This window comes from Sus scrofa, chromosome 4 (genome assembly GCF_000003025.6).
Source record: "Sus scrofa isolate TJ Tabasco breed Duroc chromosome 4, Sscrofa11.1, whole genome shotgun sequence".
Classification (NCBI taxonomy): Eukaryota; Metazoa; Chordata; class Mammalia; order Artiodactyla; family Suidae; genus Sus; species Sus scrofa.
The window spans coordinates 102,826,220-102,848,900 of record NC_010446.5 but is presented as its reverse complement, the minus strand read 5'-3'; the positions used below and the strand labels follow the sequence as shown (position 1 = coordinate 102,848,900).

The 22,681-nt window shown below is 38.5% G+C and overlaps 1 protein-coding gene and 1 non-coding gene across 3 annotated transcripts in view; one reads left to right on the top strand and one right to left on the bottom strand.

Moving 5' to 3' along the window:
* The window catches only part of WDR3 (WD repeat domain 3), a 37,178-nt gene extending 29,736 nt beyond the window's left edge, over positions 1-7,442 (top strand). The window contains exons 22-27 of one of the 2 annotated variants that reach the window (XM_021089971.1): positions 186-278; positions 1,046-1,093; positions 1,742-1,785; positions 4,250-4,378; positions 6,337-6,430; positions 6,690-7,442. In XM_021089971.1, coding sequence (XP_020945630.1) covers positions 186-278; positions 1,046-1,093; positions 1,742-1,785; positions 4,250-4,378; positions 6,337-6,430; positions 6,690-6,845 — 564 coding nt within the window. In that variant the 3' untranslated portion in view covers positions 6,846-7,442. The remainder of the gene's footprint in view (positions 1-185; positions 279-1,045; positions 1,094-1,741; positions 1,786-4,249; positions 4,379-6,336; positions 6,431-6,689) is intronic. The other variant, XM_021089970.1, reaches the window with a different exon arrangement.
* LOC100155374 lies at positions 50-22,676 on the bottom strand. The gene is made up of 2 exons (XR_002343458.1): positions 20,783-22,676; positions 50-228 (listed from the first exon to the last, which is right to left on the bottom strand). It is a non-coding gene; the product is annotated as an uncharacterized LOC100155374 (transcript).

The window sequence follows — 22,681 nt, the reverse complement described above, 5'->3', positions numbered from 1 at the left end:
ATGTAGGCTCCTCCCTGAAAATAAAGAAGAAAAAAAAACCACAGACATCTTTAGATGCTGTTTGGCACCTACTGGCCCATCTTTATTAAATTGACTCAAGCTATTGCATATGGTAACTTCATCTTTGCAGTGTTATGGGATGATGAGTGGGTTGTGGTTTCTGTCCTTTGTCGTCATCTGTATAGGCTGAGAGGATCATGGAGGCCATTGAGCTCTATCGAGAAGAAACTGCAAAAATGAGAGAACACAAAGCCATTTGTAAAGCTGCAGGGAAAGAGGTAAGACAGTCCATTAAGTTATGTTCTGAGAAGCATTTACAAATATAGATAATCCCTGAGGGGGGAAAATGATTGGGGGATTTATTAACTCAGATCAGGAAATGAGATAAATGTAATAGAATCTTTTCTCTCTCTCTTTTTTTTTTCCCCCTGCTTTTCTTTTTCAGGGCTGCACCTGCAGCATTTGGAAGTTCCCAGGCGAGGGGTTGGTTGGATCAGAGCTGCAGTTGCCGGCCTATATCACAGCCACAGCAACACCAAATCCGAGACGTGTCTGGAATCTACAGTGCAGCTCATGGCAACAGTGGATCCTTAACCCACCGAGTGAGGCCAGGGATCAGACCCACCTCCTCCTGGATACTAGTTGGGTTTGTAACCCACTGAACCACACTAGGAACTCCAGTAGAATCTTTTCTAATTTAAACATTAGAAGAAAGGATGGAGAAACTGAGAGGAAGAAAGCTTTGTCTAAATAAAAGGTGAAGGGTAGAAATTTTAGATTGAGGTGATTATCATATTAACTTTGAAACTCAAGTTCCTGCATTAGTTTGGGAGGCACGGTAACCATTTCAGATTTATAGGTGAAATCTATTGCCCAGACTCATTCATAAGCAGTATTGAAACTAAAAGGCCTGATAGTTCTTTTAATTTTAGGGTCGTCATTAGGGTCTCTCTTTTCAAAACTAGCATACTGTTATGACCCTGCCTATGCTAAGTGCTATCAAAGGCTTATTTTTTAATGACTGGATTTAATAACTTTTTCATAGGTTCCTCTTCCCATCAACCCCATCCTGATGGCTTACGGCAATATCTCTGTGAGTAGAATGTCTAACGGTTCCCTTTGGTTACTCAAAGGCTACCTTCAGGCACAAGAGAGAAATTGGAGAGGCATTATGATTTGAGGATGGATGTATTGGGAAATACTTTGTTAAAAATCTCTCTTAAACGTTGGAATCCTCTAGGGTATTTTGTATTTCAAAAGGACCATTTTAGTATATCTTCCAATTCATCCTTTTGGTTGGACTAGATTAGTCCTCTGTTTTTTAGTGCTTATTTATATTCAGTATCCAAAGCCCTCTGAAGAGTTCTTCACTGAAACTGAAGTTTTTGGAGGAAAAGTTGATAAAATATCAATCAGGGGGAGAGAGGGAGAGTAATGGGACCGTATCTGATCTTTAGTTTCTCAGTACTTCATTTGCATGTCAATAATAACACGAGTCAGTGTGTCGTCATTTTATAGATAGGACATTGTCCCAACTTAGAAATTGAGGGGAGAACAGCTGGTAAGTGGCAGAGCTGGATTGTGAACCCAAAGCTGACTCAGTCTAGGCCCACTCACCTAGTGCCATTTTTATACATGGTTTCTCATGAGAAAGAGAGGGACCCCTGGTTTTTTAGATGGAAATTAGAGAGCTTCAGTAGAAACCAAGGGTATCACTGATGCTATTATGCTTCCTTTATAGCCTTCAGCTTATGTGTTGGAGATTTTTAAAGGAATCAAGTCAAGGTGAGTCCATGCATGATTGTTATAAATTGGCAGGTAATGCCATTTACCAATTGCCTAGCTGAACATGAGTTAAATGGATCTTATAATTGATGGTTATCTTCCTTAGAGGTTTAACTATGTCAGAATTTTGATGGAAAACAATTTATTATAATGTTCTTTTTAAATTAGAACAAGGAGTCTCTCCTAAAATATGAGGGGAGATAACTTTTTAAGGACAAATGAAGGCAATGCTACTTTACATCATAGGTAATAAAATCATCTATAAATTCAGTCAGACATACCAATGGTTACTATTTTTTATTGTGTATTTCCTTTGGCTTATCTGTATCCATACACAGTTACACTCGTACCGTAATACGTCTTTATAGCTGTCCTTTTTCACAGAATATTTCCTGAGCATTTACTCATGTTAGTAATATTCTTCAAAAACACATCATTGAATTAATTCAAAATATTTCATTGCACATATAGTGTTGCATTTTTTTGCTATTATCTATACTGCTTCTGTGAACACCTTTATATAGAAGTCTTCATCACTAATATTGATTATTTTACTTTGGTATTAAGGTTCTAATTTGCAGCCTAATAACTAGTCAGTGATTATTATATTTGTTAGCCATTTGTATTTTTTCCTATGAATTTTTAGTTTCCTACTTTTGTGCTTTAGATAGTTTCTCTTACTGGTTTTTAAGAACATTTAACGTTTTTTTGTCACTTGTTTTTAGAATCTTTTTTTTTTTTTTTTTTTTTAAGGGCCAAAGCCTCAGCATATGGAAGTTCCCAGGCTAGGGGTTGAATTGGAGCTACAGCTCCTGGCCTCTGCAACAGCCACAGCAACACAGGATCTGAGCTGTGTCTGCAACCTATGCTACAGCTTATGGCAATGCTAGATCCCCCACCCACTGAACAAGGGGTGGTGGGGTCTCCTGGTTCAGGTATGGAACCCACATCCTTGTAGAAACCATTAGATTCGTTTCCACTGTGCCACAATGGGAACTCCTAGAATAATGTTCTTGTGATTTATCTTTGGATTTTGAGTTTGACCTACTGAGAGTTAACTGTTTTATATCTCTTATAAGAAATAAATAGGACCTATCTGAGTTAATGATGCTTTGTTAGAGAAATATAAAAGAGAATTTAGATTAATGGAGGTATAATGCATTCCTAGATGGAAAAATTCTATGTTTAAGAGATTTTTCTTACACTAATCTATAGGTTTGTGATCTCAATTGAAATCATCTTGAGAGTTCTAATTAGAATTGATGAAATGACAACAGAACTGGCTCAAGAAAAGTAAAACAAACCAAAGCCAGAACAAAAAGCTGTTCTCCTAGATTTAAAAAACTATACAAAATAGCAAAATTAGAATAATACAGGATTGTTGTCAGAATCAGTCATCAATAGACTATTATATAGGACTCAAATGATAAAAGCATATGAAGATGGGATATTCAACAAAAGACTTGGAAGAAATTGGTTATCTGAAGAAAAAAACAAAACAAAACCAAACTTAGATTCTCCTACCATGCCTACAAAATGAATCAAGTAGGTGAAAATACTAAGTTTTAAAAAAAAAAAAATCAAAGAGAGAACCCTCTAGAATATAGATGAATATTTAACTCTGAATGGGTAACATCTAGTCAAGTATAAAAGTAGAAGAAAAGAATAGGAGAGGAGGGGAAGAGATTTTGAAATTGACCATGTTAAGAAATGTGGTATTTCAGTGCTGCAGAGGGTATGCAGAAAAGGAAACCCTCCTTCACCGTTGGTGGGAATATAAATTGGTACAACCGCGATGGAAAACAGTATGGAGGTTCCTCAGAAAATTAAATATAAAACTATCCTATGCTCCAGCAATCCCACTCCTGGGCATATATCCAGATAAAACTTTCATTCAAAAAGATACATGCACCATATTCACAATAGCCAAGACATGGAAAGAACCTACATGTCCATCGACAGATGACTGGATTAAGATATGGTACATATACACAATGGAATACCACTCAGCCATAAAAAATATATTGCCATTTGTAGTAACATGAATGGAACTAGAGACTCTCATACTAAGTAAGTCAGGAAGAGATAAATACCATATGATTTGTGGATTCTAAAATATGGCACAGATGAACCTATCTACAGAACAGAAACACAGTCAGGGACATAGAGAACAGATTTGTGGCTGCCAAAGGAGAGAGGGTGGGAGTGGGATGGACTGGGAGTTTGGGGTTAGTAGATGCAAACTATCACATTTCAAATGGATAAGCAATGAGATCCTGCTATGGAGCACAGGGAACTATATAGCCAATCCCTTGTGCTAGGACATGATAGAATATGAGAAGAAGAATGTGTATATATATGGATAACGTGGTTGCTTTGCTGTACAGGAGTTGACAGAGCATTGTAAATCAACTATAATTAAAAAGAGAAACGTGGCATTTCTAATGTTTTTTTCCCTCTTCAGCGAGCTGGAGGAGTCTCTGCTTGTGCTGCCATTCTCTTACGTCCCAGACATTCTTAAGCTCTTTAATGAATTTATCCAGCTGGGCTCCGATATTGAACTTCTGTGTAGGTGCCTCTTCTTTCTCCTCAGGTAACATTCTTTCCCAAAGAATACCTTGTCTCCTTAGCATGACTCTCCAATAGTGCCTTACCTGAAGTTGTCCACGCTTTAAGATTAAGAAATGTAATGTTTCAGTTTTAGAGACTATTATGAATTTCAGTGCTGCCTGCTATAAATTATTCTTTTCTTTTGGAATTAGTCTTACTCTTAAAGCAGTTAATGATGAGCTGCCTCTTTTTTTTTTTTTTTTTTGATCTTTTTAGGGCCGCACCCTTGGTAAATGGAGATTCCCAGGCTAGGGGTTAAATCGGAGCTGTGGCTGCCAGCCTATGCCAGAGCCACAGCAACACAGGATCCGAGCTGCATCTGTGACCTACACCACAGCTCTCAGCAACGCTGGATCCTTAACCCACTGAGCAAGGCCAGGGATTGAACGCACATCCTTATGGATGCCAGTCAGATTTGCTAACTGCTGAGCCACAACAGGAACTCTAAGCCACCTCTTTAAGTAATATGAGGTACTGCCTTGCTCAGGCATAGGTAGTTCTCCAGGTTGCAGTCTAAGCCAGCGACTCTTGACTCTAGCCAGTTTGCCAAAAGCCCATCCCTGAATGGCCTGTCTGCCTCAGTGTTGTTTCTTTTTAACTATTTAAATAGTTTTGCTTTGATTTTATAAGAGCATTTTAAGGAAGAGTCAGTTTATTTCCCAGGTCTCTAGAGGTACAAATGGAAAAGTAGGGGCATATATAAAGGGAACTAAGGAACATAAAGAAAATATGTTCATTAGATTATGTCCTTACACTGAAGAATTCTTATTAATAAGTAACCAAGAAAAATATATTTACAAAGCCTTAGAAATACTCTTATCTCCCACTCTGCTCCCTAGTCTCAAGCTGTTATAAGCAGAGAACAGGAATAGAGAGAAATTGAACATTCCTTAAAATGCTATTAGGAAAACAGAATAGAAACTGATCAGCCAATACCAGATAGTTAAATAGAGGAAAACTGGTCTGTTTTCACAATCCTTAACCCTTCATTCCTTTTTTCTTTCAGGATAGTAGCAAATGAAGGGCAATGATAAGGTTTATATTATTCTGTTGCTGTATTTACAATTTATTTCTTACTGCTGTGGCATATGTGCTGCTGAATCAGGGTTTCTCATTCTAAGAGAAACACTGTGAATACTTATAGCAGGTCAGAGGTTGTAGTAGATGGGTGCCTGCTTGCAGGTAGATGTGGCAGGTAAGCGGGGTGAACATGGAGGTTAAAGGAGCATGAATCATCAAGGGCGTCTGGATTCTTTAGGTCAGAGTTTGATCTCTTTTTTTTTTTTTTTTTTTCCGAAATACTAATAAGTCTTTGTTGAATTGGCATTCCCTCTGAGCTTTCCAGAAATTCCATTGTCAGAATCCGTGGACACCTGGTAGATCGTTGGGAAAGTCAGCTTTGCAAATGAGTCAACTGTTAAGATAGTATTTTACAAATTGTTATTATATAAAACTGAATGATAGGGAAGAAACTTTTTTTTTTTTTTTTTTTTTCCTGTCTTTTTGCCATTTCTTGGGCCGCTCCCGTGGCATATGGAGGTCCCAGGCTAGGGGTCGAATCGAGCTGTAGCTGCCAGCCTACGCCAGAGCCACAGCAATGCAGATCCGAGCTGAGTCTTCCACCTGCACCACAGCTCATGGCAACGCCGGATCCTTAACCCACTGAGAGAGGCCAGGGATCGAACCCGCAACCTCATGGTTCCTAGTCAGATTCGTTAACCACTGTGCCATGACGGAAACTCCGGGAAGAAACTTCTTTAGCTTGATTTGCTAGATGCTTTCCTACATTCCCATGATTGGTGAAATGATTTTTGCTTGGACATCTTGTCTGTTTGCTAGTTCTAGAAGGAATAGGTAGAGCCAGAACCATTAGGCTTGTGACATGCATACCTCTTTTTTGTTTTTGTTTTTTTTTTTTTAATTTTATTTTTTTTCTGTTAGGATTCACTTTGGCCAGATCACAAGCAATCAAATGCTTGTGCCAGTGATTGAAAAATTAAAGGAAACAACTATTTCAAAAGTCAGCCAAGTCCGGGTAAGTATCCTTGTAAAGATACGAAAGGGGAGGGAACATTCTAGTGTGTATGTGACTCACGGGTAGCATAGTATGCTGTGCTCTCTGGTGACACTGACCAGACACACGTGTATTTAGGATAAGGTTTTTGTTGGAGCAGGTAGACAAAACAAGGAAAAAACCAAGGGAAGAATGAATAACGACATGTGAAGCTTCAGTTGGCCTAGCCTGCTGCCATATGGAGCTCAAGTGAGAGAACGTTTCTCGTATTGTTCCTCAGGATGTCATCGGCTTCAACATGGCAGGTCTTGATTTCCTCAAGAGGGAATGTGAGGCAAGAAGCGAAGTTATGTTTTTTGCTGATGCTACGAGCCACTTGGAAGAAAAGAAGAGGAAGAGGAAAAAGAGGGAGAAGCTGATTTTAACATTCACTTAGAATTGAAATGTGGTAATTTTTTCTTAAGGGGGACTTGCAAACTAAGCAGCAGCAGAGTTGATGTAACCTGTGAGATAAATAACAGAAGTTATCATGTTGCAAAAATCTTAGGATGTGCTTCCCAGCTTTGCCTGAGGGAATTCCAACATAGTACGGGCTCCATTTCTTGGCTGAAACAGCTTTGTTGAAAATCTGTCCTCTCAGAGGTGAGCCCTGCAGGAATTGTTTCCTTTATATTCCAGCAGGAAGCCAGGAAACCTTTAAATGAGGTATTTGTTTCACTAGAGTTGAAACTAACATTTCAGAAGTTTTTCTTATTTCTGTTTATATAGATTTGTTGGGTCATCTATTACCTCTTTGTATTTGGTTTTACTGCCTGGTGAGGCTAATTGCCCTCTGCCCATAGATGTGGAGTCTTGAACTTAAGAGAGCTGAAAGGGACTGGAAAAGTTATCTGGAACAGCTTCCTTTAAGTTAACCCATTGCGGGGTTTTTTTTTTTTTAATCTGTATATAAAAATATCCTAATTGCTGTTAATACTCCCTAAGTAGTTCTTTTTTAAAATTTTTTTATTAAAGTTGATTTACAGTGTCTGTCAATTTCTGCTATACGGCAAAGTGACCCAGTTACACACATACATAAACATTCTTTTTTTCACATTATCCTAGATCATGTTCTGTCACCAGTGATCCAATATGGTTCTTGGGCTCTACAGCAGAATCACATTGCCAATCCACTGCAAATGCAATAGTTTGCCTCCCACTCTTTCCCCCTCCCTATAGGCAATCACAAGAGTGTTCTCCATGTCCATGAGTTTGTTTCTTTTCTGTGGAAAGGTTCATTTGTGCCCTATATTAGATTCCAGATACAAGTGCTATCATGTGGTATTTGTTTTTTCCCTTTCGACTTACTTCACTTAGTATGAGAGTCTCTAGTTCCATCCATGTTGCTGCAAATGGCATTATTTTGTTCTTTTTTATGGCTGAGTGGTATTCTATTGTGTATGTATTCCACATCTTCTTAATCCATTCATCTGTTGATGGACATTTAGGTTGGTTCCATGTCTTGGCTATCATGAATAGTGCTGCGATGAAAATAGGTGTGCACGTATATTTTTTTCAATTAGTGCTTTGTCTGTATATGCCCAGGAGTGGGATTGCTGGATCATATGGTAGCTCTATATTTAGTTTTCTGAGGTACCTCCATACTGTTTCCCATAATGGTTGTACCAATTTATATTGCCACCAACAGTATTGGAGGTTCCCTTTTCTCCACACCCTCTCTAGCATTTATTTGTAGACTTACTAATGATGGTATGAGGTGGTACCTCACTGTAGTTTTGATTTGCATTTCTCAAATAGTAATGTTGAATGTTTTTCATGGGCCTGTTGTCCATACATACGTCTTCTTTGGAGAAATGTCTATTCAAGTCTTCTGCCCATTTTTCAGTTAGGTTGTTTGGTTTTTTTGATGTTGAGTTATATGAATTATTTGTATATTTTGGTGATTAGGCTCTTGTCAGTTGCATCTTTTTAAGGCTGCACTTGAGGCATATAGAGATTCCCAGGCTAAGGGTCCAATTGGAGCTATTGCTGCTGGTCTATGCCACAGTAATGCAGGATCCAAGCTGTGTCTGCAGCCTACAACACAGCTCACGGCAACACCAGATCCTTAACCCATTGAGCGAGGCCAGGGATAGAACGCACAACCTCAGGGTTCCTAGTCAGATTTGTTTCCACTGTGCCATGACAGGAACTCCAGTTGCATCTTTTAAAAACTATTTTTTCCTGTTCTGTAGGTTGTCTTTATTTTTAATGGTTTCCTTTGCTATGCAAAAGCTTGTCAGTTTGATTAGTTCCAATTGGTTTATTTTTGTTTTTATTTCTATTGCTTTGGGAGACTGACCTAAGAAAATATTTGTATGGCTGATGTCAGAGAATGTTTTGCCAATGTTATCTTCTAGGAGTTTTATGGTGTCTTATGTTTAAATCTTTAAGCCATTTTGAGTTTATTTTTGTGCATGGTGTGTACTAGTTGCATTGATTTACGTGCAGCTGACCAGTTTTCCCAGCATGACTTGCTAAAGAGACTGCCCTTCTCCCATTTTAAATTCTTGCCTCCTTTGTCGAAGATTAATTGAGAGTAGGTGTCTGGGTTTCTTTCTGGGTTCTCTATTTTGTTCCGTTGGTCTGTATGTCTGTTCTTGTACAGTACCACACTGTCTTGATTTCTGTAGCTTTGTAATATTGTCTGAAGTCTGGAAGAGTTATGCCTCCTGTTTGGTTTTTTTCCCCTTCAGGATGGTTTTGGAAATTTTGGGTCTATTATGGTTCCCTATAAATTTTTGTATTGTTTTGTTCTAGTTCTGTGAAAAATATCATGGGTAATTTGATAGGGATTGCATTAAATACATAGATTGCTTTGGGTAGTATGGCCATTTTAATGATATTAATTCTTCCAGTCTAAGAGCATGGAATATTTTTTCCATTTCTTTGAGTCCTCTTTAATTTCCTGGATTAATGTTTTATAGTTTGCAGCATATAAGTCTTTCACCTTCTTGGTCAGGTTTATTCCTAGGTAATTAATTTTGGGGGTGTGATTTTAAAAGTTATTTCTATATTCCTTTTCTAATATTTCATTGTCAGTATACAGAAATGCAACTAATTTCTAAATGTTAATCTTGGATCCTGTTACTTTGCTGAATTCATTGATCAGTTTGAGTAGTTTTTGTGTGGAGTCCTTAGGATTTTCTATGTATAGTATCATGTCATCTGCATAGAGTGACAATTTTACCTCTTCTCTTCCAATTGGGATACCTTTTATTTCTTTTGTTTGTCAGATTGCTGTGGCTAAGACTTCCAATCCTGTGTTGAATAAAAGTGATGAGAGTGGACATCCTTGTCTTGTTCCAGATTTTAGCAGGCAGGCTTTCAGCTTTTCCCCATTGAGTATTATACTGGCTGTGGGTTTGGCATAAGTGGCTTTTATTATGTTAAAATAACATAACTTTGGTAAATAATAAATGGATGTTGGACTTTGTTGAATGCTTTTTCTGCATCTATTGAGATGATCATGTGGTTTTTGACTTTTCTTCTGTTAATGTGGTATGACATTGATTGATTTGCAGATGTTAAACCATGCTTGTGAACTTGGAATGAATCCCACCTGGTCATGGTGTATGCTCTTTTTTATATGTGCTGGCTAAAATTTTGTTGAGAATTTTCGTGTCTATATTCATCAAAGATATTAGCCTATAATTTTTTGGGGGGGTAGTATCTTTGGTTTTGGTATTAGGGTGATGGTGGCTTCACAGAATGTCTTTGAAAGTGTTTCTTCTTCAATGTTTTGGAAAAGTTTAAAAAGGATTGGTATAAGTTCTTCTTTGTGTGTTTGGTAGAATTTGCCTGTGAAGTCATCTGGTCCTGGACTTTTTGTTTGTAGGGAGTGTTTTTATTACATGTTCAATTTCATTTCTAGTGATGTGTCTGTTCAGTTGATTTATTTCTTCTTGATTCAGTTTTGGCAGGCTGTAAGTCTCTATGAAGTTGTCCATTTTTTCGAGGTTGTCAAATTTGTTGGCATATAATTGTTCATAGTATTCTTTTATGGTGTATTTCTGCAGTATCCATTGAGATTTCTCCTTTTTCATTTCATATTTTGAGTTCTTTCTCTCATCTTAGTCTGGCCAGAGGTTTGTCAATTTTGTTTACCCTTTCAAAGAATCAGCACTTGCTTTGATTGATTTGTTTGTTTTATTGATTTCCTCTCTGATCTTTATGATTTCCTTCCTTCTGCTGACGTTAGGTTTTGTTTGTTCTTTTTCTAGTTCGTCTAGATGGTGGGTTGTCTGTTTGAGATTTTTCTTCTTTTTTGAGGAAGGTCTCTATTGCTCTGAACTTCCCTCTATGCACTGCTTTTGCAGCATCCTATAGATTTTGAATGGTTGTGTTGTTATTATCATGTGTTTCAAGCTATTTTTTAATTTCCATTTTGATTTCCTCATTGACCCATTGACTTTTTAATAGCATGTTGTTTGGTCTCCATGTAGTTGGTTTTTTCTATTTTTTTTTTTTTTTTCCTATGGTTGATTTCTAGTTTTATGCCATTGTGGTCAGAGAAGATACTCAAAATAATTTTTATACTCTTAAATTTGTTGAGGTTAGTTTTTTGTGCCCCAATATGTGGTCAGTCCTTGAGAATGTTTCATATGCACTTGAATGTATATTCTGAATTTTTTGGATGTAATGTCCTAAAAATGTCAATTAAGTGTAACTTTTCTATTGTGTCATTTAGGATCTCTATTGCCTTATTGATTTTCTGTCTAGAGGATCTTTCCATTGACGTGAGTGGGATGTTAAAGTCTCCTCGCTGCTATTGTATTCCCATCAATTTCTCCTACTGTATTCCCATCAATTTCTCCTTTTATGTCTGTTACCATTTGTTGTATGTATTTGGGTGCTTCTATATTAGGAGCGTATATATTGACAAGTGTAATATCTCTTCTTGAATCAATCCTTTTATCATTAAATAGTGTCCTTTATTTTTCTTTATGGCCTTCGTTTTAAAGTCTATTTTGTCTGATATGAGCATTGCAACTCCTGCTTTCCTGTCTTTTCACGCGAAATATCTTTCTCTATGCCCTCACTTTCAGTTTATATGTGTCCTTTGCCCTAAGGTGAGTCTCCTTATTGTAGACTCTTGTTTTTTTTTAATCTGGTCTGCCACTCTATGTCTTTTGATTGGAGTACATTTGACATTAAGGTAATTATTGATAAATATTTATTTATTGGCATTTTAAACCTTGTTTTCCAGTTGAATCTGTTTCTCCTTTGTTCCTTTCTTTTTATTTTATGCTTATGTCCTCTTTTTAGTTTTTGTGAATGTATTTTTTGGTTTTCATTTGTGGTCGCCCTGTTTTTCAAGCATGTTAATCCCTTTTAGTTCTGTATACTGGCTTATTTTTACTTTCCAATTGTGATTTCCTCCATCCTATTTCTTACTTTTTTATTTAGAGAAGCCTTGCAGTATTTCTTTTAGAATGGGTTTAGTAATGCTGTATTCTTTCAGTTTTCATTTGTTGGAGAAATTCCTTATTTCTCCTATTTTAAGTGATATCCTTGCTGGGTATTCTAGGCTGAAATTTTTTGCTTTTAGAACTTTAAATATATCTTGCCACTCTCTTCTGGCCTGTGGTGTTTCTGTAGATAAATCAGCTGATAGGCTTATGGGGGTTCCCTTATAATTAATGCTTTTTCTTTTGCTCCCTTTAGAACCTTGTCTTTAACTTTTGCTATTTTTATCATGTTTCTTGATGTGGGTCTGTTTGGGTTCTACTTGTTTGGGTCCCTCTGTGCTTCCTGAATCCTGATACCTGCTTCCTTTAGGTTTGGAAAGTTTTCAGACACAATTTCTTCAAATATATTTTCAATCCCCTTTTCTTTTTTTCTTTCTGGAATCGCTATTATGCGTAGATTGGCCTGCTTATATTATCCCATAGATCTTATATTGCTTTCGTGTTTTTTCATTGGGTTTTCTGTTTGCTGACCCAATTGGGTGATTTCCATTATTCTATCTTCCAAGTCACTAATTCATTCCTCTGTGTTATCCATTCTGCTCTTCAGTGCCTTTAACTCGGTCTGCATCTCTGCAAATGAATTTTCTAATTTTTCTTAGCTCCTCCTTATATTTTCTCTTTCCTTTCTAAAGTAATCTGCATTACTGTTTATATATGCTCTTAATGCCTTCATATTCATCCTTAATTCCTTCAGTATTTTCACTGTCTCCTTTTGGAACTCAGTGTCTGTTAGACTGCAGAGGGATGTTTCCTTGTTTGCTGCTTCAGGTGAATTCTCCTATTCTTTTAACTGAGAATGGTTCCTGAGCTTCTTCATTTAGCTTATATTTTTCTTATTCTATGAGTTTAGGGAAACCAACTATTGTAGCCTTGTAGGGCCATTTATATGCAAGGGACACCTGTGTATTTTGTGGAGGCTTACTGTTTATTTTTGGCATGGGAGTTTGAATATTTGCTGTCTCTTTCCTCAGTGGAAGCAGGCTTTTATCTGCTTGATAGGGTCCTGCATGTTTTCCAGAGAAAAGGAGGCAATGGGCAGGGCTGGTAGTCAGTGCCTGGTTGCTGGGCTCTTGATAGCAGCAAGAACCCACAGGAAGGTGGCAAGCTACTCCTAGTTGCAGAGCTTGGGAAGTGGTAATGAGGCTTACACAGGTTTAGACAGTGCCCAGAGCATTTGGCAGTGGCAGTGGCAGGGCATGTGCATTCCCAGGAGAGTGAGAGCAACAATGGGTGGTGCTTGGTTGCCATGCCCTCCTCTGAGCTGACCTCTGAGGTGATTGGGGCCTCAGGTGGCACATGTGTACTGTGGTGGTTTGTCCCTGCCACCTGTAGACCAAGCAAGAAGCACCTGTCCCACTTAGTCCATGCAAGAGGTGCTGCCACTCATAGCCAGCTTGAGGGGCTTTCAGTGGTGCAAGAGGTCCCTCACTGCCCACAACCCCGCCCTCTGAGAGTCTGCACACGCACAGAGAAAGAAACTCCTATGGCCATCTACTCCTCCTCCTCTCACCCTCCCCAACAATGGCACCTTGTTTTTCCTGCAGGCCCAGTTCTCCTCCCAGGTTCCCTCGGCTGTGGTGCTCCACTCCCCAGCCCTTGGTGCACTGCTCCCTAGCCCTTCAGGCTATCTCTGCACCATCAACCCTAGTCCTTTCCCCAGAACTGACCTCTGGAGCCTGAGTCTCAATGCCCAGCCCCCACCTGAATGTCTCACACTGTGGTGTCTGGGGGCAGTGGTACTGATGTGCCATTTTCTGCCATACAGCAAAAAATGTATGTATTCTTTTCTCTTATTATCTTCCATCATCTTCTATCCCAAGAGTTTGGACAAAGTCCTCTGCACTATACAGTAAGTACCTCATTGCTTACCCATTCTAAATGTAATAGTTTGCATCTACTAACCCCTCACTCCCAATCCATCCCACTTCCTCCCCCCTCACCTTTGGCAGCCACAAGTCTGTTCTCCATGTCTGTGAGTCTTTCTGTTCTGTAGCAAGATTCATTTGTGCCATATTTTAGATTCTACATATAAGTGATACCATATGGTATGTCTTTCTCTTTCCTAGAATCTCTAGTTGCATCTATGTTGCTGCAAATGGCATTATTTTGTTTTTCTTTATGGCTGAGTAGTATTCCATTGTATATATGTACCACATCTTCTTAATCCAATCCTCTATTGATGGACATTTGGATTGTTTCCATGTCCTGGCTATTGTGAATAGTGCTGCTGTGAACATAGGGGTGAATGTATCTTTTTCAGTGAAAGTTTTGTCTGGATATATGCCCAGGAGTGAGGTTGCTGGGTCATATGGTAGTTCTATTTTTAAATTTTTGTGGAACTGCCATACTGTTTTCTGTAGTGGTTGAAACCAGTTTATATCCCTACCAACAATATAGGAGGGTTCCCTCTTCTCTACAGCTTCTCCAGCATATTTGTTATTTATAGACTTATGATGATCTACTAATTGTGGTACCTCACTATAGTTTTGATTTGCATTTCTCCAAAAATTAGTGATGCTGAGCATCTTTTCATGTGCCTGTTGGCCACCCATATTTCTTCAGAAAAGTATCTATTTAGATCTTCTGCCCATTTTTTGATGGGGTGTTTTTTGTTGTTTACTTGTATGGTTGTTTCTATATTTTGAAGATGAAGGCCTTGTTGCTTACATCTTCTGCAAAGGTTTTCTCCCATTCTGTGGGTTGTCTTTTTTTTTTTTTTTTTCCATCATCATTTCCTTTGCTATACAAAAGCTTTTGAATTTAACTAGGTTCCACTGGTTTTTATTTTATTGTTATTATTCCAGGAGGTGGATCAAATAAGATATTGCTGAGATTTATGTCAAAGAATGTTCTGCCTATGTTTCCCTCTAGGAGTTTTAAAGTATCTGGCTTTATGGAGTTCCCATTGTGGTTCAGTGGGTTAAGAACCTGACATAGTCCAACATAGTGTCAGTAAGGATGTGGTTCAATCCCTGGCCTCGCTCCAGTGGGTTAAGGATCTGGTGTTGCCATAAGCTGCAGTGTGAGTCACAGATGCAGTCAGGATCCAGCATTGCTGTGGCAGAGGCCTGCAGATGCAGCTCCAATTCAATCCCATAGCCTGGGAACTTCATATGCCACAGGTGTAGCCCTTTGGGGTGGGGGGGGTAATATCTGGCCTAACATTTAGGTCTTTAATCCATTTTGAGTTTTATTTTTGTGTATGGTATTAGAGAGTGTTCTAATTTTATTCTTTAACATGCAGCTGTCCAGTTTTCCCAGCACTGCTTATTGAAGAGTGTTTTCCCTCTACTAAGTATCTTGCCTCCTTTGTCATAGATTAGTTGACCGCATGTGCATGGGTTTATTTCTGGGCTTTCTTTCCTGCTCCACAGATCTATATTTGTTTTTGTGCCAATACTGTCTGATGACTGTAGTTTGTAGTATTGTCTGAAGTTGGAAGCCTAATTCCAATTCTGTTTCTCTTTTTCAGTATTGCTTTGGCTATTCCGGGTCTTTTGTGTTTCCATGTAAATTGTAAAATTATTGTTCTAATTCAGTGAAAAATGTCATTAGTAACTTGATAGGGATTGCACTGAATCTGTAGATTGCCTTGGGAAGTATAGTCATTTTGACAATATTGATTCTTCCAATCCAAGAGCATGGTATGTCTTCCCATCTGTTTGTATCTTTTTTTTTTTTTTTTAATAATTTTATTTTTTCCATTATAGCTGGTTTACAGTGTTCTGTCAATCTTCTACTGTACAGCAGGGTGACCTAGTTACACATATATGTTTACTTTCTTTTTTCTCACATTATCATGCTCTATCATAAGTGACTAGACATAGTTCCCAGTGCTGTACATAAGCAATGCTATCCCATTGCTTATCCATTCCAGAGGCATTGTGCAGCACTGTTCACAATAGCCAAGACATGGAAACATCCTAAATGTCCATCGACATATGATTGGATTAAGAAGATGTGGTATATATACACAATGGAATAATACTACTCAGCCATGAGAAGAACAAAATAATGCCATTTGCAGCAACATGGATGGAACTAGAGACTCTCATACTAAGTGAAGTAAGTCAAAAAGACAAAGACAAATAGCATATGATATCACTTATATCTGGAATCTAATATACAGCACAAATGAACCTTTCCACAGAAAAGAAAATCATGGACATGGAGAACAGACTTGTGGTTGCTGAGGGGGAGGGAGAGGGAGTGGGATGCATTGGGAATTTGAGGTTAATAGATGCAAACTATTGCCTGTATCATCTTTAATTTCTTTCATTAGCATCTTTTAGTTTTCAGAGTATTGGTCTTTTATCTCTTTAAGTAGGTTTATTCATAGGTTTTTGATGCTATGGTGATTGGGATTGTTTCCCTAATTTCTCTTTCTAATCTTTCATTGTTAGTATATAGAAATACAGTCAATTTCTGTGTGTTAATTTTGTATCCTGAACTTTAACGAAATTCATTCTTGAGCTCTGAAAGTTTTCTGGTAGTGTCTTTAGGATCTTCTATGTTTAGTGTCATGTCATCTGCAAACAGTGATAGTTTTACTTTTTCCTTTCCCATTTGGGTTCCTTTTCTTTCTTTTTCTTCTCTGATGGCATGGTTGGGACTTCCAAAACCATCTTGAATAACAGTGGTGAAAGTGGATATTGTCTTATTCCTGATCTTATTGGGAATTCTTTCAGCTTTTCATCATTGAGAATGATGTTAGCTGTGGGTTTGAAATATATTCTTTTTCTTATGTCTCTATACACACATTTTTTATCAGAAATAGGTGTTGAATTTTGTCAAAAGCTTTTTCTGCATCTATTGAGATGATCATATGGTTTTTATTCTTCAGCTTGTTAATGTGGTTTATCACACCGATAGGTAGATGTTGAAGAATTTTCGCATCCTTGGGATAATCCCACTTGATCACAATGTATGATCCTTTTAATATGTCATTTAGGATTTTTCTATGTTCATCAGTGATACTGGTCTGCAATTTTTTTTTTTTTTTAGGGCTACACCCGCAGCACATGGAGTCCCCAGGCTAGGGGTGGAATTGGAGCTGTAGCTGCGGGCCTACACACAGATCACAGCAATGCCAGACCCTTAACTCACTGAGCAAGGCCAGGGATTGAACCCATATCCTCATGGATACTAGTCAGATTCATGTCTGCTGAGCCGCAAGAGGAACGCCCTGCAATCTTCTTTTATGTGTTACCTTTGTCTGGTTTTGGTATCAGGATAATAATGGTGGCCTTGCAGAATGAACGTGGGAGTGTTCCTTCCTCTACAATTTTTTAGAATAGTTTCAGAAGGATAGGTGTTAATTCATCTCTAAATGCTTGATAGAATTTGCCTGTGAAGCCATCAGGTCCTGGACTTTTGTGTGTCAGAAGTTTTTTAATCACAGTTTTCATTTCAGGACTTGTGATTGGTCTATTCATGTTTTTGATTTCTTCCTGGTTTGGTCTTGGAAGGTTGTACCTTTCTAAGAATCTGTCCCTTTCTTCTAGGTTATCCATTTTATTGGCATATAGTTAGTTACTTATAGTAGCCTCTTATGACCCTTTGTATTTCTGTGATGTCAACTGTAACCTCTCCTTTTTCATTTCTAATTTTATGGACTTGAAACCTCCTTTTCTTGATGACCTGGCTAAAGGTTTATCAATTTTGTTGATCTTTTCAAAGAACCAACTTTTGGTGTCATTGTTCTCTATTTTTTTTTCCTTTGTCCCTATTTCATTTATTTCTGCTCTGATTCTTATGATTTCTTTCATTCTACTAATTTTGAGCTTCTTCTCTTCTTCCTTTTCTAGATTCTTTAGGTGTAAGGTTAGGTTGTTTGAGATCTTTCTTGTTTTCCTGAGGTAGATTTGTATTGCTATAAACTTCCCTCTCAACTGCCTTTGCTCTGCCCTAGATTTTGGATTGTCATATCTCTGTTGTCATTTATCTCTAAGTATCTCTTGATTTCCTCTGATTTCTTCAGTGATCCATTGCTTGTGTAGTAGCATATTGTTTAGTTTGTATTTTTTATTTTTAGTTTTTTTAGTAGTTGTGTTCTAGTCTCATAGCATTGTGATGGGAGAAAATGCTTCAAATGATTTCAGCATTTTAAAATTTACCAAGGCTTGATCTGTGGCCCAGAATGTGGTCTATTCTAGAGAATGTTCCATGTGCAGTTGAGAAGAGTGTATTCTCCTACTTTCAGATAGAATCTACAATGAATATCTGTTAAGTCTGTCGGTGTAATAACATCATTTAAGGCCGTTGTTTCCTTGTTGATTTCTTTTTCTTTTTTTTTTTTAAGGTCTCACTTGCAGCATATGGAAGTTCCCAGGCTAGGGGTCGAATCAGAACTGTAGCCACTGGCCTACACCGTAGCCACTGGCCTACACCATAGCCACAGCAATGCAGGATCCAAGCTGAGTCTGTGACCTACACCACACCTCACAGCAATGCTGGATCCTTAACCCGCTGAGTGAGGGCAGGGATCGAACCTGCATCCTCATCGATGCTAGTCAGATTCATTTCCACTGAGCCATGATGGAAACTTTTTCCTTGTTGATATTTTGTCTGGATGATCTGTCCATGCTGTATGTGGGGTGTTAAAGTCCCTCATTATTGTTGTGTTATCGTCCATTTCTTCTTTTATGACTATTAGTAGTTGACTTATATATTGGGTTGCTCCTATGTTTGGTGCATATATATTTATAATTGTTTTCTTCTTGGATTGATCCTTTAATCACTGTATAGTGTCTTTTGTCTCTTGTGACCTTTATTGTAAGGTCTGTTTTGTCTGATATGAGTATTGCTATCCCAGCTTTCCTTTGATTTGCATGTAGTACCTTCTTCCATCCCCTCATTTTTGTCTGTATATGTCCTTAGGCCTGAAGTGGGTTTCTTGTAGATAGCATATATATGGGTCTTGTTTTTGTGTCCATTCCATGTCTTTTGGTTAGAGCATTTAATACATTTACATTCACTCTAATTATGGGTAGTATATACTTTCTGCTATTTTTAGTTTTGGATTTATTATTTTAGGTCTCCCCCCCCCGCCCCCACCCTTTGTCTTTTGTTCTCTTTTTGTGATTTGCTATCTTGTGTTGTATTTGGTTTGCTTTGTTTTTTTATATTTGTCCATTGTAGTTTTTTGGTTTGTGGTTCCCATTAGATTTTGATATAGCATCTATATATGTACAGAATTGTTTTTTGCTGCTGGTATCTTAATTACAAATGCATTTTTAGTATTCTGCATTTGTCCTCTTTTCATGCTTGCTAGTTTTGATATAGTTGTCAGTAGTGATTTCTTACTTCTATATTATCTTTGCCTATACCAGTGAGCTTTCTCATTTGTAATTTTCTTGATCCTAATTGTGGGCTTTTCTGTCCCAAGAAGCTTCTTTAGTAGTTGTAAAACAGGCTTGCAGGTTTTCCTTAGCTTTTGCTTGACTGAACAGCTTTTGATATCTCTGTCAAGTCTGAATGAAAGTCTTGCTGGGTAGAGTATTCTTGGTTCTAGATTCCTCCCTTTCCTTACCTTAAATATATCCTGCTACTCCCTTCCAGCTTGCAGAGTTTCTGCTGAAAAATCAACTGTTATCCATGTGAGTTCCTTTGTATGTTATCTGTTGCTTTTCCCTTGTGGCATTTCTTTTTTTTTTTTTTTTTTCTTTTCTTTGTATTTCACTGCTATCTAGTGCACGTCTTGCTGTGTTACTCCTTGGGTTTATCCTGTATAGGATTTCTGTGCTTCCTCGACTGGAGTGAGTGTTTCCTTCCCGTACTAGGGAAGTTTTCGGCTATAATCTCTCAACTGTTTTCTCTGGCCCTTTCTCTCTCTTCTCCTTCTGGAACCCCAGTGATGCAAATGTTGTTACATGTAATATTGTCCCAGAGGTCTCCTAGACTCTCCTTTATTCTTTTTTCTTTATTTACTATGGCAGTAATTTCTACCACTCTGTCTTCCACCTCACTTATTTGTTGTTCTGTCTCTGTTATCCTGCTATTGATACCTTCTAATGTATTTTTTATTTCAGGTATTGTGTTATTCATCTTAGTTTGCTTGTTCTTTAAATCTTCTAAGTCTTTGTTAAATATTTCTTGTCACTTCTTGATCTGTGTCTCCATTCTCTTTCTGATATCCTGATATTTTTACTGTCATCACTCTGAATTCTTTTCAGATAGATTGTCTTCTCTTCTTTTAGATGTTTTCATCTTGTTCCTTTGTTGTCTCATATTGTCTTAACTTTGTGTTTGTGGTCCCTTTGACAGAAGCTGTGTAGATGCAGTAGCTGGTGCCCAGTCCTGGAGTTTTTGGAGGTAACAGCCACTTATGTGGACCCAGAGCACGCAGTGGGAACAGCAGTATCACACTACCTCTCCTGGAGCCAGGAGGCTGCTAAGAATGGGATCCCTGAGAGAGGTGGCAGTGGTTCATGGGACTGTTGTTTGTAGCAGTGGTGGAGGGACAGCAGGAACTCCTGCAGTCCCTCCCATTCCCAAGCAGGATGGCTTCCTGGCAACCTCAACAGCTGCTCCCTCCTTTGCCAAGGAGATTGTCATGACTCTTTGTAGCCCCAAGGTTGGGGGCTGCTCCTTAGCTGTTGCTAGGCAGCAGGTGCTATCCTACAGCCTGAGAGCACACACAGGGAACAAGGCCTGTCCCTTCCCTCCAGCTCCCCCAAACAGTGGCACCTGGCTTTCAAGCCCATTTGGGTTTCCTCATATGTGATCCCCTAGACTTTAGTCCCTCCAGGCTGTTTGTGTGCAGCCAATCCTAGCTCTGAGTCTGATATCCTAGGCCTGAGTTTAAGTTCCCAACCCTGCCCACACCAGCATTTAGTTGGGAAGTGACCTCAGTAGCACTGACCATTTGTGGAGAACTGTTTCCATAACTGCTTCCCATGGATGGCTGTGTTCTCTTCCAAGGTTCTAAAGGTTCTTCCTCTGCCCTGGCTGATCTCCTTGCTGGTGGGGGTACTTTCCAGGGTGCAGGAGCTTTTCTTCTTAATAGCTCCTTCCTAGGGGTGCACATCCCATCCCGACTCCTTTCTCATTTTCTCTCCTTATTTTGTCCTGCCTGGTTTTGTGAAGATTGTCTTGCTCTATCAGAATCCTGAAGTCTTTTTACCAACATTCTGCAAATTTTCTGTGCAAATCGTTCCACATGTGGGTGCATTCTCGATGTATTTGTGGAAGTAGGTGAGCTTCATGTCCAAGCCATCTTCTCTCCTCTCTAGGAATGTCTTCATACACTTGTCTCATCATTGTATTTCCTAGGCTGATAACTTGTTTCCTAGTTTCACAGATTCACAGATGGAGAGGACACCAAGATCGGTGAAGACACTGGGGAATGGAGGGATGGAAAGTGTATATTTTGCCTGTGAGATGGATGTGAATTTGGAGGGACCAGAGGGTAAACTGTAGAGTCTGTCTCCTCAAAACTCATGTCTACCAGAACCTATGAATGTGAATCTATTTATAAATAGGGTCTTTACAGATGCATTCAAGTTAAGATGAGGGCATTCGGGATTAGGGTGGCCCCCAGGTCTAATGAGCATTGCTCCTCTAAGGAGAGAGACGCTTAGAAATAGGGAAGATAACATTGGAGACAGAGTCATAGCGGTGCAGTTATATGCTAAGGAACACCAGGGATTGAGGGCAACCACCAGAAGTTAGTAAAGAAAGAGTCATAGAATGAATCTCCCTCAGAGTTTCCAGAAAGAATCACCCCTGCTGACATCTTGATTTTGAATTCCTGGCTTCCCAAACTGCAAGAGAATAAATATCTGTTGTTTTCAGCCCCCTCGTCTATGGTCGTTTGTTACAGCAGCCCTAGGAAACTCATACAAGATGTTATTTGCCTTTTTCTCTCATGAGCATACACTGGAGTTTTCCAGAGACTATATTCTGTATGATATGGTGAGAGATTGAATACAGATCAGATGTGAGAATCCAGCTATGTTCTATGCCAGGCATTAGAGATTTGCAAAAATATAAAACAGTGTTCCCTTTTTCATTGGGTTTTTGTTTTGGAAAATAGTTATTTTTTCATTAACAACTTATAGATACCAAAATAACAACTTATAGATACCCAGTTTATGGTTTCTTAAAATAAACTTTAAAAATTTTCCCTGTTTTAATTCTATTTTGATCAATAGTCTTAGATATAATCCTCATAAGCAAAATAATGTTTAAGAATATATAAGGAGTTTTGAGTGCGAAAAATTGAAGAGCCACTGGCCTAAAGGGCGTCTTACTGTTTGTGCCCTTGCTTTTTAAAGAGTCGGATCCACATTAAAAATAACACTTAAAGGGAATTCCCACTGTGGCTCAGTGGTAATGAACCCAGCTGGTATCAATGAGGATGTGGGTTTAATCCCTTGCCTCGCTCAGTGGTTAAGGATCTGGGGTTGCTGTGGCTGTGGTGTAGACGGGCAGCTGCACTCCAATTCGACCCCTAGCCTGGGAACTTCCATATGCCACATGTGCAGCCCTAAAAATAGCCCTTAAAGGACTTGAGGATCACATTAAAGTAGCTTAGCTTTTTACGCCAAGATTCTGTTTCCTTACTTAGAAAATTATCTCGTAGATAGCATGTGGATTAAATGATGAATTTAAGGGGGTAGCTGTTAGTTATTTAAAACAATAGTTTCATTCCACCAGACTAGGTGGCTCACTGGTTTCTGACTATATGAAGACAGGAACAAACGCAAGGTCTAAGGCCTTGGACTGAATGGATGACAATCAAATGACCACTTCTTACTTA